This window comes from Acanthaster planci, linkage group LG15 (genome assembly GCF_054643075.1).
Source record: "Acanthaster planci isolate LZ-2023a linkage group LG15, COTS_SCS, whole genome shotgun sequence".
Classification (NCBI taxonomy): domain Eukaryota; kingdom Metazoa; phylum Echinodermata; class Asteroidea; order Valvatida; family Acanthasteridae; genus Acanthaster; species Acanthaster planci.
The window spans coordinates 6,411,412-6,424,046 of NC_141791.1; the positions used below are offsets into that span (position 1 = coordinate 6,411,412).

Consider the following 12,635-nt stretch of genomic DNA (forward strand, 5'->3'; position numbering starts at 1 on the left):
TTTCAGGCGGTACGGCCGGCCGGAGAACGATCAGGAAAGTAAACCTGAAGATTTCCCGGGAAATGTAGCGCCACCAAGCGTCCCAATAAATCATTATTGATCATTATGGCGGCGTGCATTGGGCGACAGCTTTGGAAATGTCTCCGACAAAAGTACCACTTTTCCCCTCCAGAAAAGGTCACTGCTGCGTCGTCGGTATGTTACCATTCACTTTAGAAAATTAAACCTTCTATTAGAGGGGGATCGGGACCGAAGTTAGCACAGTGGTCTGGTGGTAGGCCTAGTACGTACGAGCTCGGCGACCCAGGCCCCGGCTGGCATGGCGGGATCAGGTCAACTCGGACCCAAACCAACTCGGACCCATTCCATCTCGGACCCAGGCTAACTCGGACCCATGACCAACTCGGACCCACGCCAACTCAGACCCAATACTAACTCGGACCCACGACCATCTCGGACCCACAACCAACTCGGCCCCACGCCGTTTCGGACCCACCTAGAGTCAACTCGGACCCACTGAGTCTTATGGTTGCATTACACCAAATACGCGCCCGTAGACCGAAATAGCGCTGACTCTTGAACCTCGCGAAGAGGTTGGCCTTCATTTTTTCGTTCGAAATTCAAGATTATGGACAGATTGATCACTTTTCGTTTCAATTTTATGAACTTTTTTATTCGCCATTTCCCGAAGATACCCCCCTAATACTAAAACTATGCGCTCATATGGATGTAGCCGCCTGCCTCTATCCAAAATAGGCCCGCATTGTGGGGCTTTTTGTGAAAGAAATACTCTGAACTGGAAACATCAATCCCAAATTCGGGCCGATTATATAAATAATTGTATGATCCCTCGTGATTATGGCACGTCTTATTGTAGAAAATAAGAAACCATGGGATCACAAAATATTAATAATGAGCTCGCGAGCAGACATACGACGCTTCAAAACCGTCTCCAAGTTTAAGCCAATAGGAAATATTCAAGATTTTTATTTTAAAATGATTTGATTTGTGTTGTTCGAAATTACCAACCTATTTGCGTTATTTGGACAGTCAGTTAAGGCCTGTATGGATGAATTCCTCCATCTGCTTAAATCTTGCCGGTATTGGGGGTGGGGGAGGGAATTAATGGGCAAGGTGGAGGTGTAAGACTTGCCAGGCCCAAAAAATTGAAAAGTGAGGTGGGGGATAACACCATTAGACACTGTAAAAGGTCAATGTTCGTGACATTGATGTATATCTGCAGTATCTGTTGTACGTATGCAGTATATCTTATGTACATCAGAAGGGCCTATCTGTGGCTTTTTATTGCAACAAAAACTTTGGGGGCTGTTTGGTGAAAGTTCATTCGATTTCTGCTAGTGATCTGGATCTGGACAACGGAGAGATTCTGGAAAGCCTGTGCCACTGTCTCCCCGGCCTGCATAACGTGTAGAGAGGACGTTACAGCTTGGCAGCATACAGTGCAAAAGTGTCATTTACCAAATGCTAAAAATGTAAAAGTGGACAAAACAAAAATTTTCAACAAGTTAATCACGCTCCTGGGGTTGGGTCCGAGTTGACTCAGGGTGGGTCCGAGTTGGTCGTGGGTCCGAGTTAGTATTGGGTCCGAGTTGGTTGTGGGTCCAAGTTGGTCGTGGGTCCGGGTTAGTATTGGGGCCAACTTGACGTGGGTCCGAGTTGGTCGTGGGTCCGAGTTGGCATGGGTCCGAGTTGGCATGGGTCCGAGTTGACTCGAAACCGGCATGGCTAGTGCCGGCACTAACGTGCATGACGTGTCGAATGCCTGGCATGTCCAGGCTCGACGTTCCAATAGTGGCATTCGATTCCATGCCATCTGACCATGGAATGGTTCAGTTGTCTGAGATTTCCTCCCACCTCTAAAAAAAGTGAATGTCCTTCACCGTCATGACAGTACATACAGTCGCTACGACCAGACGACAGGTCCTTTATTTCGCCACTAGCTGTAAAAAGCTTGAATACAAAATGATGTGCAATCACGAAGTAGGAAATTTCTAATCAGAAAATAAATTAGGCCTAACGCTACATCATGGAGGTAGAATCACATGTAGGCTATGAAATGGGGTGCCTGGGTGCCATGGACATTATACGATGGAATAAGGGGGTTGGGAAAAAAGGATTTCAAAACAGCAGGGGCGGGACTTTTGGAAGCAAAACAAATGACCCCTCTTTCACCCCTTTTACCATGCTTACATGCAAGTCTCCTCTCCTCTTTTCCTCCTCCCAGCCCCGCACTGCCCTTGACTTTCTCACCAGCTCTCTTTCACAAGGATTCTTTCTCCCAGGCTGGGCCTTGAACCTCTTTTACATGTACATGTAGGCTTACTGCTGTACGTCTTGATTTTCAGCACAGCAGTCTGCACTGCTCCACCAACATGACCAACACAAGCCAGTGGTTGGCAGAATAGGCCAATTTGTTGTACACTGTACTTGTCTATTAATGCAACAGGAATATGCATGTAAAGGGTAAAAGTAGATAGTTAAATAAAAAGTCTTGCAGAATCTTTGTGTTCAATCTTGAAAGGTAGTCAAAGTGAAGTTGAGTACTTCTGTGTAGGTTTCACCAGCGTTTCAGTCTTGACATAATTCTAGAAAAACAAAACAAAATTACTCATTCGTAACCAACACAATTCCAAGCACAGCATCGGTCCTTTAATTCATGAGAATTTAACGGCCCCTGAGTGCGCGCAGCTGCCATCATGCTGTGGCAGGCTGTACATGAAGCTATGCGTCGGCACTGAACCCTAACTGCTCTCTAAACATGTACATGTAACTTGTCAGAAAAGAACTGAGATTTCAAGACACTTCACATTGTATGTTATCGTTCTTAAATAAAATTTGTTTCGTTTATTTTTTTTGGGGGGGGGGATTCAGCAGCATCTTCCCCATCACCATGTCCGTAGAGCAGCAGCATCAACCACACCCCCTGTTAAGGAGGAACCCCAAGAAACCACAGACTTGATGTCAGCCACGATTGCAGCTGCTCAAGACAGACGAACAGCCTACGGTGAGATCTCGGATGCAATCTGATTTTGTTACTCAGCTGAGTTTCAGTCATGCAAGTAAACTCGGACTCTGCAGTTCTACAAATGGCCATTTTTATCATGCGGTCAAGGTCGGGGGATAGTAGAGACCTAGGATGTTTGTCACATTGTCTGCAGTGAAATGAACTTGTGCAGCGTTTGTCAAATTTCACCCCTTATTCACCTCTAAATGAAAACATTGAATCGGATGCCCAAAATACAACGGGGTTAAAGATTAAACCAAAGGCACTTTGTCCAATTTGCAAAGTCCAGGATAAGAGTTTCACCATGTTTTGCCGATTTATCCAATCATGTTCTTTGAACTGCCATTGTGCAGTCAGAGCTTGCAGTGTGGTTCCCGATGAGTTGACTGGAAGAAGGCTGTGTATTAAGTACATGTACGCAAACCTGTACATGTAGCTGGCCATGGTCATTTGTCTTGTTTGCGCTGGTTTGTAACTGTCGCCTGATCTTCTCCAAAATGTTCAAAACAACAGCTGGCAAACGGTGACAATTGAGCCATGCTTAACGTACATTGGTGTGCATGCATGTGTTTGTTCCGATTGAGATTGCATTTTTTTGTATGTTTGTCGTTGGCACAGACGCACTCATCCAGAGAGAGCAGGAAGAATACGAGCGAGGGCGCCGTCACCTGGCCAACATGATGGGCGAGAACCCGGACACGTTCACACAGGAGGACATCAATGTGAGGACCTCAGATTTTATTCATTCATATTGGCCAATTTATAATCAAGCACAGCATCTTATGATCAACAATGCCGTCCTCAGTACAGATTATTTTGCATACTAAAGTCCCGATTATTGAGTTCGGAGGTTTGAATTCAACAGCTGGTAACATGCTGGGACCTTGGGTAGGGTCACTTTATCCCTACTTACTAACTCTCCAGCTAGGAGTGAATGGGTACCTCTGAGGACAGAGGGGTTGTGCTTGATTAGCCAGTCACTGCCTGACATGGCTGCACTAAGCTCTGCACTCCCCAGGCAGCTAGTTAAAGATGATATTAGGAATTATAAGCAGGTATATTAATTCCACCAGATCTTGTCCGTGTTCATGACAGCACGGCCCCTTTAGTTTCCAAAATAATCATCATTTGTCACTCGATAACAATTCACAACACATTGCACCACTGAATGTTGGGCATTTAGTTTCTTATTTTATAGTCACCGTTTTGTACATGTTTCCAGTCAATAGAGATTTTTTACATGGTGCAACATGACGGGGAAAGGCATTTCAGGAAGTGTGCCAGGTCCGTGGACGCGCGTTCATTTTTTTGAATCTCTGTATTTCTGTTGGCAATTTCATGTACCGGTAGGCCGGAATGTTGAGCAACTCTGAACGCATGCATGTTTACGCACACGTCTGAGTAAATTGAATGCTGACCGTCAAAGTGTGACTTAAAATCCTCTCTAATCATCTATTTTTCATTTGGAAGATCTACGTGTACAAATCCAACTTGAATTGTACATGCTCTTGTGAAACCCTGCACCTTTTCCTATAACGAGGAGCTAAAAATCGCCTGCCTCCCAGTTGTGCCTTGTGTTTTGCATGAGGGTGATTCACAGTACTCTAGGCTGTGAAGATATTGCCACAGACAGACAGAGAGGTCATTTGTCAAGTTTACGGTCCACAAAAACATGGCCGCCTTGCCGCGATATGCTTCTGAGCGTATGTCATTTGACAACTTGGGGAAAGATTTGATAGATTGGGATATCCCATGCAATAGAAAATGACCCTTCCGTGGAAACCTCTTATCGCCCCATTGTATCGCCCCATTTCCTTCCAACATTGTAGCCTGCCCATCGCAATCAAAGAAACATTACCCCAGGTTGGAGTTGAATCACGCCCTCCGGACTTGGCAGGTGAAGACAGTCCATGCCAACCTCACCACCTCAGCATAAGAAATTTTCGGCTTTAGTCATCTAAATGAAAACTCGCTGTATGTTTTTTACATCCGCCAGAGGTCGATCCGCTATTTGTTGCCTTCGGGCTTGTTCGAGAAGAAAGCCAGGCCCATCATGCAGCCACCCACCGAGTTCTACCCACCTCAGAAGGCTGCCCAGTTTGCGTCAGATGGTCGGCCCTTTGATTACTTGTTTTACACCGGCAAGCCTAACTACTATAATCTCATGCATGTGAGTACTCCAGATCATCACCATTTTCATGAAGAGACAAATGTGACTCAAAGTCATCACTTTTTCAAATTTTGTTGGTTTTTTTTTTTTGTTAACCAAATCAACCAGGCTGTTTGTGATGCCAATGATTTGGTAATCTAATCGCTATGACCAAATTTATTGAAATATTGATTTCCGTCAAAATTAATCTAAACTGCATTTTTTTTGTTTTCATGGGGTAAATATTTGTACCCCGGAGGGATTAAGTGAAAGTAATGAAGGCAAAATTCACCCAGCCTGTGTTTTTTTCTTTTTCTCAAAATGAGACAACAAATGTCATTATTTTGTGCATGGCTTGCGCAGTTGGCAGCAGCATGTCACCCATGCCGTTTTCCTCATTTCTGAGTTTTCATGAAGCAACGCATTTCAAGTGAATTAAAAAAGAATCCTTCATCCTTACATTCAAGCCAAAGACTGGACAGTAAGTTTCTAGCATTTTATGCCCGTCTAGGATATGTGCTTTCATGCAGTGTACTTCATTAATGAAGTATTTAAGTAAGTTAATCTCTGTGACCTCAATCTTTTTTTACTTGCAAACTTAATTAAACGCATGGTTTTATTGAAATTTTAGTTGAAAATTTGTCACCTGGTGAAAAACAATGACAAAATGTTAAGAACATGAACCCCATAACATTCACCAAAATCACCCAGATGAATGTGACGACACTGTTTAGCTATCTGCTCTGCGATCCGTTTGGTCAGCCACCCAGAAAATCAGAAAAACGCCTCAACAACTTTACCGCTTTGTTCAGAATAGTCGACCTTCAAGGCATAAAGTTTTGATGGAAACATTTTTTGGGCTTGCCATAGGAAACATATGCTGAGCTGAATAGGGTCATAGAAGTTGAAAACCATCACATCAAGAGAGGGACCTTGAAACCAACAGCAGAACAAGTGTGAGTATTCACTCCTGACAGAAAAAGTCGGACATTTTCCGTTTTTTCTTCCTGTGATGCAAGGATTCACTCTCTGCACTTTAAGTAAAATATTCAGAATGGTTTAGATTTTCTAAGTGTATTAACTGTTGTATTAATTGGTACAACGTCAAACCTTGTTTGACGGCCTGTGTTGCCTGCGTGTTTATAACCCTCCAAGGGTGTTTGCGCAGTATAAAGCAGAAGCAAACTGCTACTGTCCATGATTTTCTTAAACAAATGCAGCAAGTAGTGCAGGTGTGTAAATTTTTGGACCTTGTTGGCATGTGGGTTGATTCCAAAAATTAGGGGTCCAAAAATGGGACAATTTCGTGTCCCTGTTACATCTGACCTTTGTTATTTGACATGGAATTATCTCCGGAATTGATTTCAAACTATTAGGTGAAGGTAGCAAGTTACATGTAGCTATAGAGGTTTGCAGTAGCACCATGCAAGGATCTCTTTTTCGTGGTTCTGAAAAGGACCGGAGGGTACTTCCTTATAAACCGGAAGGTACTTCATTTCAGAGCCATACATACTCATAAAAGAAATATCATTCCATGGTGCTACCGCAAACCTCTACAACTAGATATAAACTATTTCAAAGATGGAATCTTTGAAATAGTTATTTGCAGTACCTGCTGCAACGTCTGATGTGAACCAGCCAGCCGACACTGGCAAGCTCGGTGGTCGAGTGGTTAAGACGTCTGCACTAGTAAACAGGAGTTCGTGGGTTCAAGTTTACTTGAGTACGCTTGTGGTTTTTTTCACAAGCCTTCAGGGGCATACACTTAGTATACAGTGTTAAAATACACATCGGGCAGGGTAAAATAAAAAATATAATAAATAAATAAATTTAAAGAAAGATTAAAATCAATAGATTTGCACTGTGGAGAACAAGGGTTGATGTGTGTAGAGCTGCGAGTTATTTGTTGAGTTCTTCTGACTAAACCAGTCCACAAGGAACTATTTTCTTTAATTGGGTGTTTTCCCCTTACGTAATTCTCGACACTGTATCCTCTCTCATCATAGTGGGTTCAATTTTTTCACAAGTTGCAGTGTTTGTAAATATTGGTCATTCTTTAAACTAGGGATGCCAATTTTTGTGTGTCCCTGTCACATCTGACATGTGATTTGTAAGTTCAGCACGCGTTCTCTAATTTCCAAGAGTTATAACTTAATGCAAATTACATACCAAACAAATAGAAATAGTTGGAAAATCAGCTTCAGTAATATTTCCATGTCAAATTACACAGTTCAGGTGTAGCCGGGAACACAAACAGGCCGTGCTTTTGAACTCTGAATTTATAGCATGACCCATGTATGTCAGTGAAGGGCAAAAACACTCTACATGAAAGGCATCGTGTAGATTTTCGTAGCTGGAAATTCTTCAAGTTTATTTTCCCGCCAGCTGCCGACAATGATGGAAGAGTCTCTTTAGTATCCCATATTTTTTTCTTTCTCCTTGTGGTGTTCAGGGATCTTGGAAGAAGCCAGTGGATTGATAAGAAAGCAGTGGAATTGATGATTGTGGAAGAGATCTCAGATCCAGACGTGAGTACCCAGAAAATAAATTGAACTATTTTTAATTTACACATAGCCATCGTCCACAGGTTGCATTTTTTTTTCCTAATTAGATGTTAATGCTTGCATTAAATCTTTAATAATTACCTCCTGATTCTGGTCTTTGTTTAGTACTGCAAAGACCTCACTACGGAGCATTTTAAGCAAAAACCAAAAAAATCAGGATATGCCAGACCATCCGTTCGTTAAATAAATGAGCACCTGCCAAATTCTTGCATGTTGAATCATTGCTGAGGGGTGATTGCCCTTTCCATTGCTCCTTGTGTAGAGGGCATTTTGTATATCTCTCCAAATGGCAAAATGCACACAAAGGGGTGGAGTCAAACTGTTAATGCAACTGTACACCAACGACACTTTGTAAAGATATTTAATGCTCCCGCTTTCGAATATGCGCGGACATTTGGTAAAAAGGGATGAAATTGGCCAAAATTCATGAAAATACTAGAAGGGTGCGGCAACTTTGCCTTGCAAAGTTGTGGTATATATACATGCACTAGTAGAATGGGGACTTTTTCTTGTTTCTTGTGATTGCAAATTGATCGGTTTCCCATTTGTGCATGCACAGTACGACAGGTTCCTCATGCTACTGGAGAGAATCCTGCAGCAGCCGTATGCCAAGGAAGTAGAGGAGTACATCTTCAAATTCCGACGCAAACTGGTGGCCGTCTTGAGCCGCGAAGTTATAGATCCGGTGAGTTTGTGTTGCCTCACAGCAACCCTACTCTGCCCCATATTTACACTAGATTTCCTCTCTCAAAAAGGTATGCAAGTTACGAATGTTTGCCGTTGTGCATGCATTAACTTGTTCTGGGAGGAGTGCGGCCTAGTGTTTGTAGGGTTTGTCAGTCACGATCAGATAGTCAAGGGTTCAAATCCTGCCAACAGCCTGAGTTATGGCCTTGGGCAAACCATCTCACCCCCCTGCTTGCTTCTCTCCACCCAGGAGTAGAAATGAGCACCGGAAGTAGCTGGGGAGCAACCTGGGGTGATCTTGCATCCCATTCATGGGGGGGGACAGAAACATTTTCAATCAATTCTTGGCAGGGAAACCGGAGATAAACGCTGGCCTACTGAACCTTTAAAGCTAGAAACTGAGTTGCAATAAAGGATGTGCCACCTACATGGTGACACATGTACCCGCATGTGTAAGAATTTGACATCAATGAATTGTCTCTTTGAGGCAGTCAGATGACGGTGCAGCAGTGTACTGCTTTTCTCACTCCCGCTGGCTGATGTGTGGAGTCACATAAACATATATGCACGCGGAGAGCCTCCTGCGAAAAGTTTGGAACTCAAATTTTCGTCTGGAAGACTATTCGACAAATCCAGACGTCAGATTTGAAAGCTCATCACTTGTTTCAGAAATGTGGAATCAAAATGAAAGAATGTTGTTGGTTGCCATTGGCTCTTCAGATCCAATTTGATGAGGCCGGACGAGCCTTCGCTGAGGGATATGGCAAAAGGAAGGAAGCCGAGGCCAGTGTGGTCATTAGGGACCAGGGAAATGGGCGGGTTACCATCAACGGACAGAGCTTCCTGGAGTATTTCAATTTAGTGCAACACAGGTGAGTCCTCTTTTCTATTGCAGTGTAAATATGGCCTTCCTGTTATAGGAATAAATCGATCAACAAGGTGGCAAGTTAAACTTGAATAAAATCTGGTACACTGAGTAATATCTTATTGCACAAACACCTAACAATTTGAGTTCCCCAGACTAAAGACACTGTTGCTATACCTCTTGATTCGGGGCAAGCTTTTGCATGGCAACTACCATCTCTGGAATGGACTGGTTCCCTTGTGCCCTTCTTATCCATTGAGAACAGTGTATTGGTGTAAGGCATCTCCTATGCAACTGAGTAAACACTTGACCAGGAGGTATAGCAACAGTGTCTTTAGTATGGAGATTTCAAATTGTCAGGTTCGAGTGAATTTAAAGAACTCGGCATACCAGATTTTATTCAAATTTATGCCAGAAGAGGTAATTAAACTCACAACTGTAAACTTCAGTATTCTTTATTAGGGATGTGGATAATAAGTGAGACAGAAATTGCAGAAACCTGTATGTTTTTGCTGATGGTTTCTTCTTGTAAACACAAATAAAAAAAAAACATTTGCTGTGTGTTATGTGAAATTGCAGATTCCCAGCATGAAAACTTGGTAAGACATGTTCACCTCTGCATGGAGCATGTATAAAATGTACAGTGTCGCTGCACCAAGTGTTGGTATTGTGGTGTTGAGTTACGTATTTTCTTATCCAGCACAGGCAAGTAATTTTTTCTTTCACATTTTGGTGCAGAACTCAAGTGATGTTTCCGTTCCATTTCTTGGGCATGCTGAACCGGTTTGATCTGGATTGTACAGTCAGGGGCGGGGGAAAGTCCGGCCAGTCAGGAGCAGTGAGACTGGCCTCAGCCCGGGCCTTGCGCAGCTTCATCGACGAAGCGGCGGTGGAGAGAATGAGACAAGGTGAGCCTTGACATTAAGTATAGCCCCAACATCCCGTAGGAGATAGAGCGGGGTCCACAATACATCATGTGCCTATTGCAATATTTTAATATTTGAAAAAATCATTTGGAGGTTATATTAAGGGGGGGTCTGTTCAAGTCACCAGTGTTTCATGATGTGTTTTTTTTCCCCTAAAAACATGGAGAGGTTAGATCCTGCGGTGTATGCGGATCTTCGGTCGGGAGGGGGAAGGCAAAAATAAAAGTTTTATTAACTGACTGTCCAATTTTTTCAATCTGTAAAAGAGTCCTCACATGAATCCCCTCCAGAGGGTAGTAGTACAATTTTTAAAATGCTGGTGCTCTCATTCTCAAAAATGTCACCCCTCCGGTTATATCCCGCATTAAGAAACATGTACAGAGAGAGTCAGTATTTTAGATAAAGTGTCTATATTATGGGCAATTTCTGACGTACTGTTATTCGATCGTCAACGTTATTGAGATTTTAACCAAAGTTAATGCAATAAATGTAAGTAACAAGCTGTGCATACAGGTTAGTTTTGATTCATGGACTTTCATCTGAGACTTGCCAGCGCAAGCTCTATGCGGCTGAAATCCGCTCACAATCTCGAAGTGTTCAGAGGGACATCAACTGCGTCATCAACATGCACGGTGTACCAGCAGGCCCACAGCCTCACCCTCTTTTGGGAGTTCAAAATTCACAGCCGTAGTGTTCTTGTTACGCGTTTCAAATTGCAACCCAGCATGCCGTGTACACCGACCCTATCCGGCATGAAGGCCAAAGCGTGTTTTAATGTGCCTTGCTTAAGACCAAAGAGATACTTGTGGTCCCAGGCGGCTCTCAGACTTCCCGTTTTGTTTCTTTCAGCCGGCCTGCTGACCCGAGACCCTCGCGTCAAGGAGAGGAAGAAGCCCGGTCAGGCCGGAGCCCGGAAGAAGTTCACCTGGAAAAAGAGATGATGGCACTTTCAAATAGACGTACTTCAGTGAATAGTCAGAGTTCTCCTTACATCGAGAATCAACTGCAGTTACATTAGGACTCCATTCATTTCACGTTTTCCCCGTTTAATTACTTTCAGAGGTCACTTTCAGAGCAACCAACCCTTGAGCTAGTGTTGGTTTAGCCAGTAGTTTAGAAGAGTTCCATCATAGGGGAATTAATTTTCAATATTCATTCAGGAATAAGGCCTTAAATGTTACCCGTGCCTTGTGAAGTATGAAGTTTTCTAGACAGTTCCATGGTACAATGCCGTCTGCTGGCCCACCCCTACCATCAGCAAAAACAAGGAGCATCAACATTGTCCGTTCTTGTGATGTGCCCCCTTGCTGGTGCCATGTCGCCCTAATGCCCGAAACTGCCAACGGTGCTCTTCATCAGCAAACAATTACGATTGTAAAGTCCCATTTGCATGTATGTAGGCATTGAATAAAAGTGTGGGTGCCTGTGTATTTCAAATGCAGTGCGAAAATGATTATGTTGTTTTGGTATACGTAGACATAGGCCTACATGAACGTGTTTGGATCATGGGTCGTTGGCCAGTCAGACGTCAATTGGAAATGTTAATTACGTTACCACCTTGGGTTTTACCAAGCAGTGGTTCCCTATCTGTGGGCGGCAGTACAAAAAAATCAGTTCACAAGTTTTAGCATCAGTGCGAAGTTAGCAAGATATCTGAGAGAAATATGTATCGAATTGTCTGCACGCAAACTATGAACGATAATTGAAGCTTGGGGTGCGCAGTGTGCGCTTTTAACATTAACCTTTATTAGTGTGTGCAGATATGCCACTCTTACTTCGAGAACTCAAAGCCACGTCGTTACTCCGTGTTACTGCGAGCTAGTACAGTTTAAATGGAATCGTAACGCTATGGTTTTTTAATCTAGACTAACTTGATACTCAGTGATAAGCGAATGCTTCACATCTTAAACAAATGTATTCGATCATCTGATTTTCCTGTGAGAGCAAACTTGAGTAACCTATAGCTGGAATATTGGAAGGAAGCCTTCAAAATTGTCAGTGGTGTCAGCGCGGTGTAGCTATCACACAACCTTTAGTCTGAGTTCCACTTACATAGAAGATCTCAGACTTACGACTTTCGGGAAACAAGCCTTCAAAGTTATCAGCCGTCTCAGAAAATGAAGACTTCTTTCAGTTCTCGGCCCAAAGGAGAATGTGATGATGCGAGTGCAAGAGGCGGACAAACTGAGGGGGTTGTCGGACGCTTGGTGGCGCTGTTTAAATGTAAGAGTGTTGCCGGCCAGTAAAGAAACTGCCATAGCCAACGGTGATAAATACCAGAACTTCAAAAATCAGGAACATACGATTTTCTCAGGTGTTCAAGACGCACATCAAATTAAAGTTTATGATTTTTCATTTTCTTTTCAATTTTCCATTAATTAACTGATGATTTTAAAAATATTTATTTCCACGGAAGGTC

At 43.1% G+C, this 12,635-nt stretch overlaps 1 protein-coding gene across 4 annotated transcripts; it reads left to right on the forward strand.

The window, feature by feature from the left end:
* The first annotated feature begins 68 nt into the window (after positions 1-68).
* Positions 69-11,653, forward strand: LOC110984684 (small ribosomal subunit protein uS9m-like). Of its 4 annotated transcripts, none has more exons than XM_087146446.1 (10): positions 69-195; positions 2,893-3,025; positions 3,644-3,747; positions 5,022-5,195; positions 6,045-6,130; positions 7,627-7,702; positions 8,298-8,423; positions 9,146-9,297; positions 10,029-10,198; positions 11,066-11,653. In XM_087146446.1, the coding sequence occupies exons 1-10, from the start codon at positions 106-108 to the stop codon at positions 11,155-11,157; spliced, it is 1,203 nt and encodes a 400-aa protein (XP_087002572.1). In that variant the 5' UTR covers positions 69-105; the 3' UTR covers positions 11,158-11,653. The 4 variants fall into 4 exon arrangements, with proteins under 4 accessions (XP_087002572.1, XP_087002573.1, XP_087002574.1 ...); XM_087146447.1 differs by having other exon boundaries at positions 73-195; positions 2,896-3,025; XM_087146448.1 differs by having other exon boundaries at positions 91-177.
* The last annotated feature ends 982 nt before the right edge of the window (positions 11,654-12,635 follow it).

Bases quoted from the DNA above. Each gene is read 5' to 3' on its own strand.
- LOC110984684 (XM_087146446.1), top strand. From the start codon at position 106: ATGGCGGCGTGCATTGGGCGACAGCTTTGGAAATGTCTCCGACAAAAG. The intron at 196-2,892 runs GTATGTTACCAT...GGGGGGATTCAG, and splicing joins AGGTCACTGCTGCGTCGTCG to CAGCATCTTCCCCATCACCA. The intron at 5,196-6,044 runs GTGAGTACTCCA...GGCTTGCCATAG, and splicing joins ACTACTATAATCTCATGCAT to GAAACATATGCTGAGCTGAA.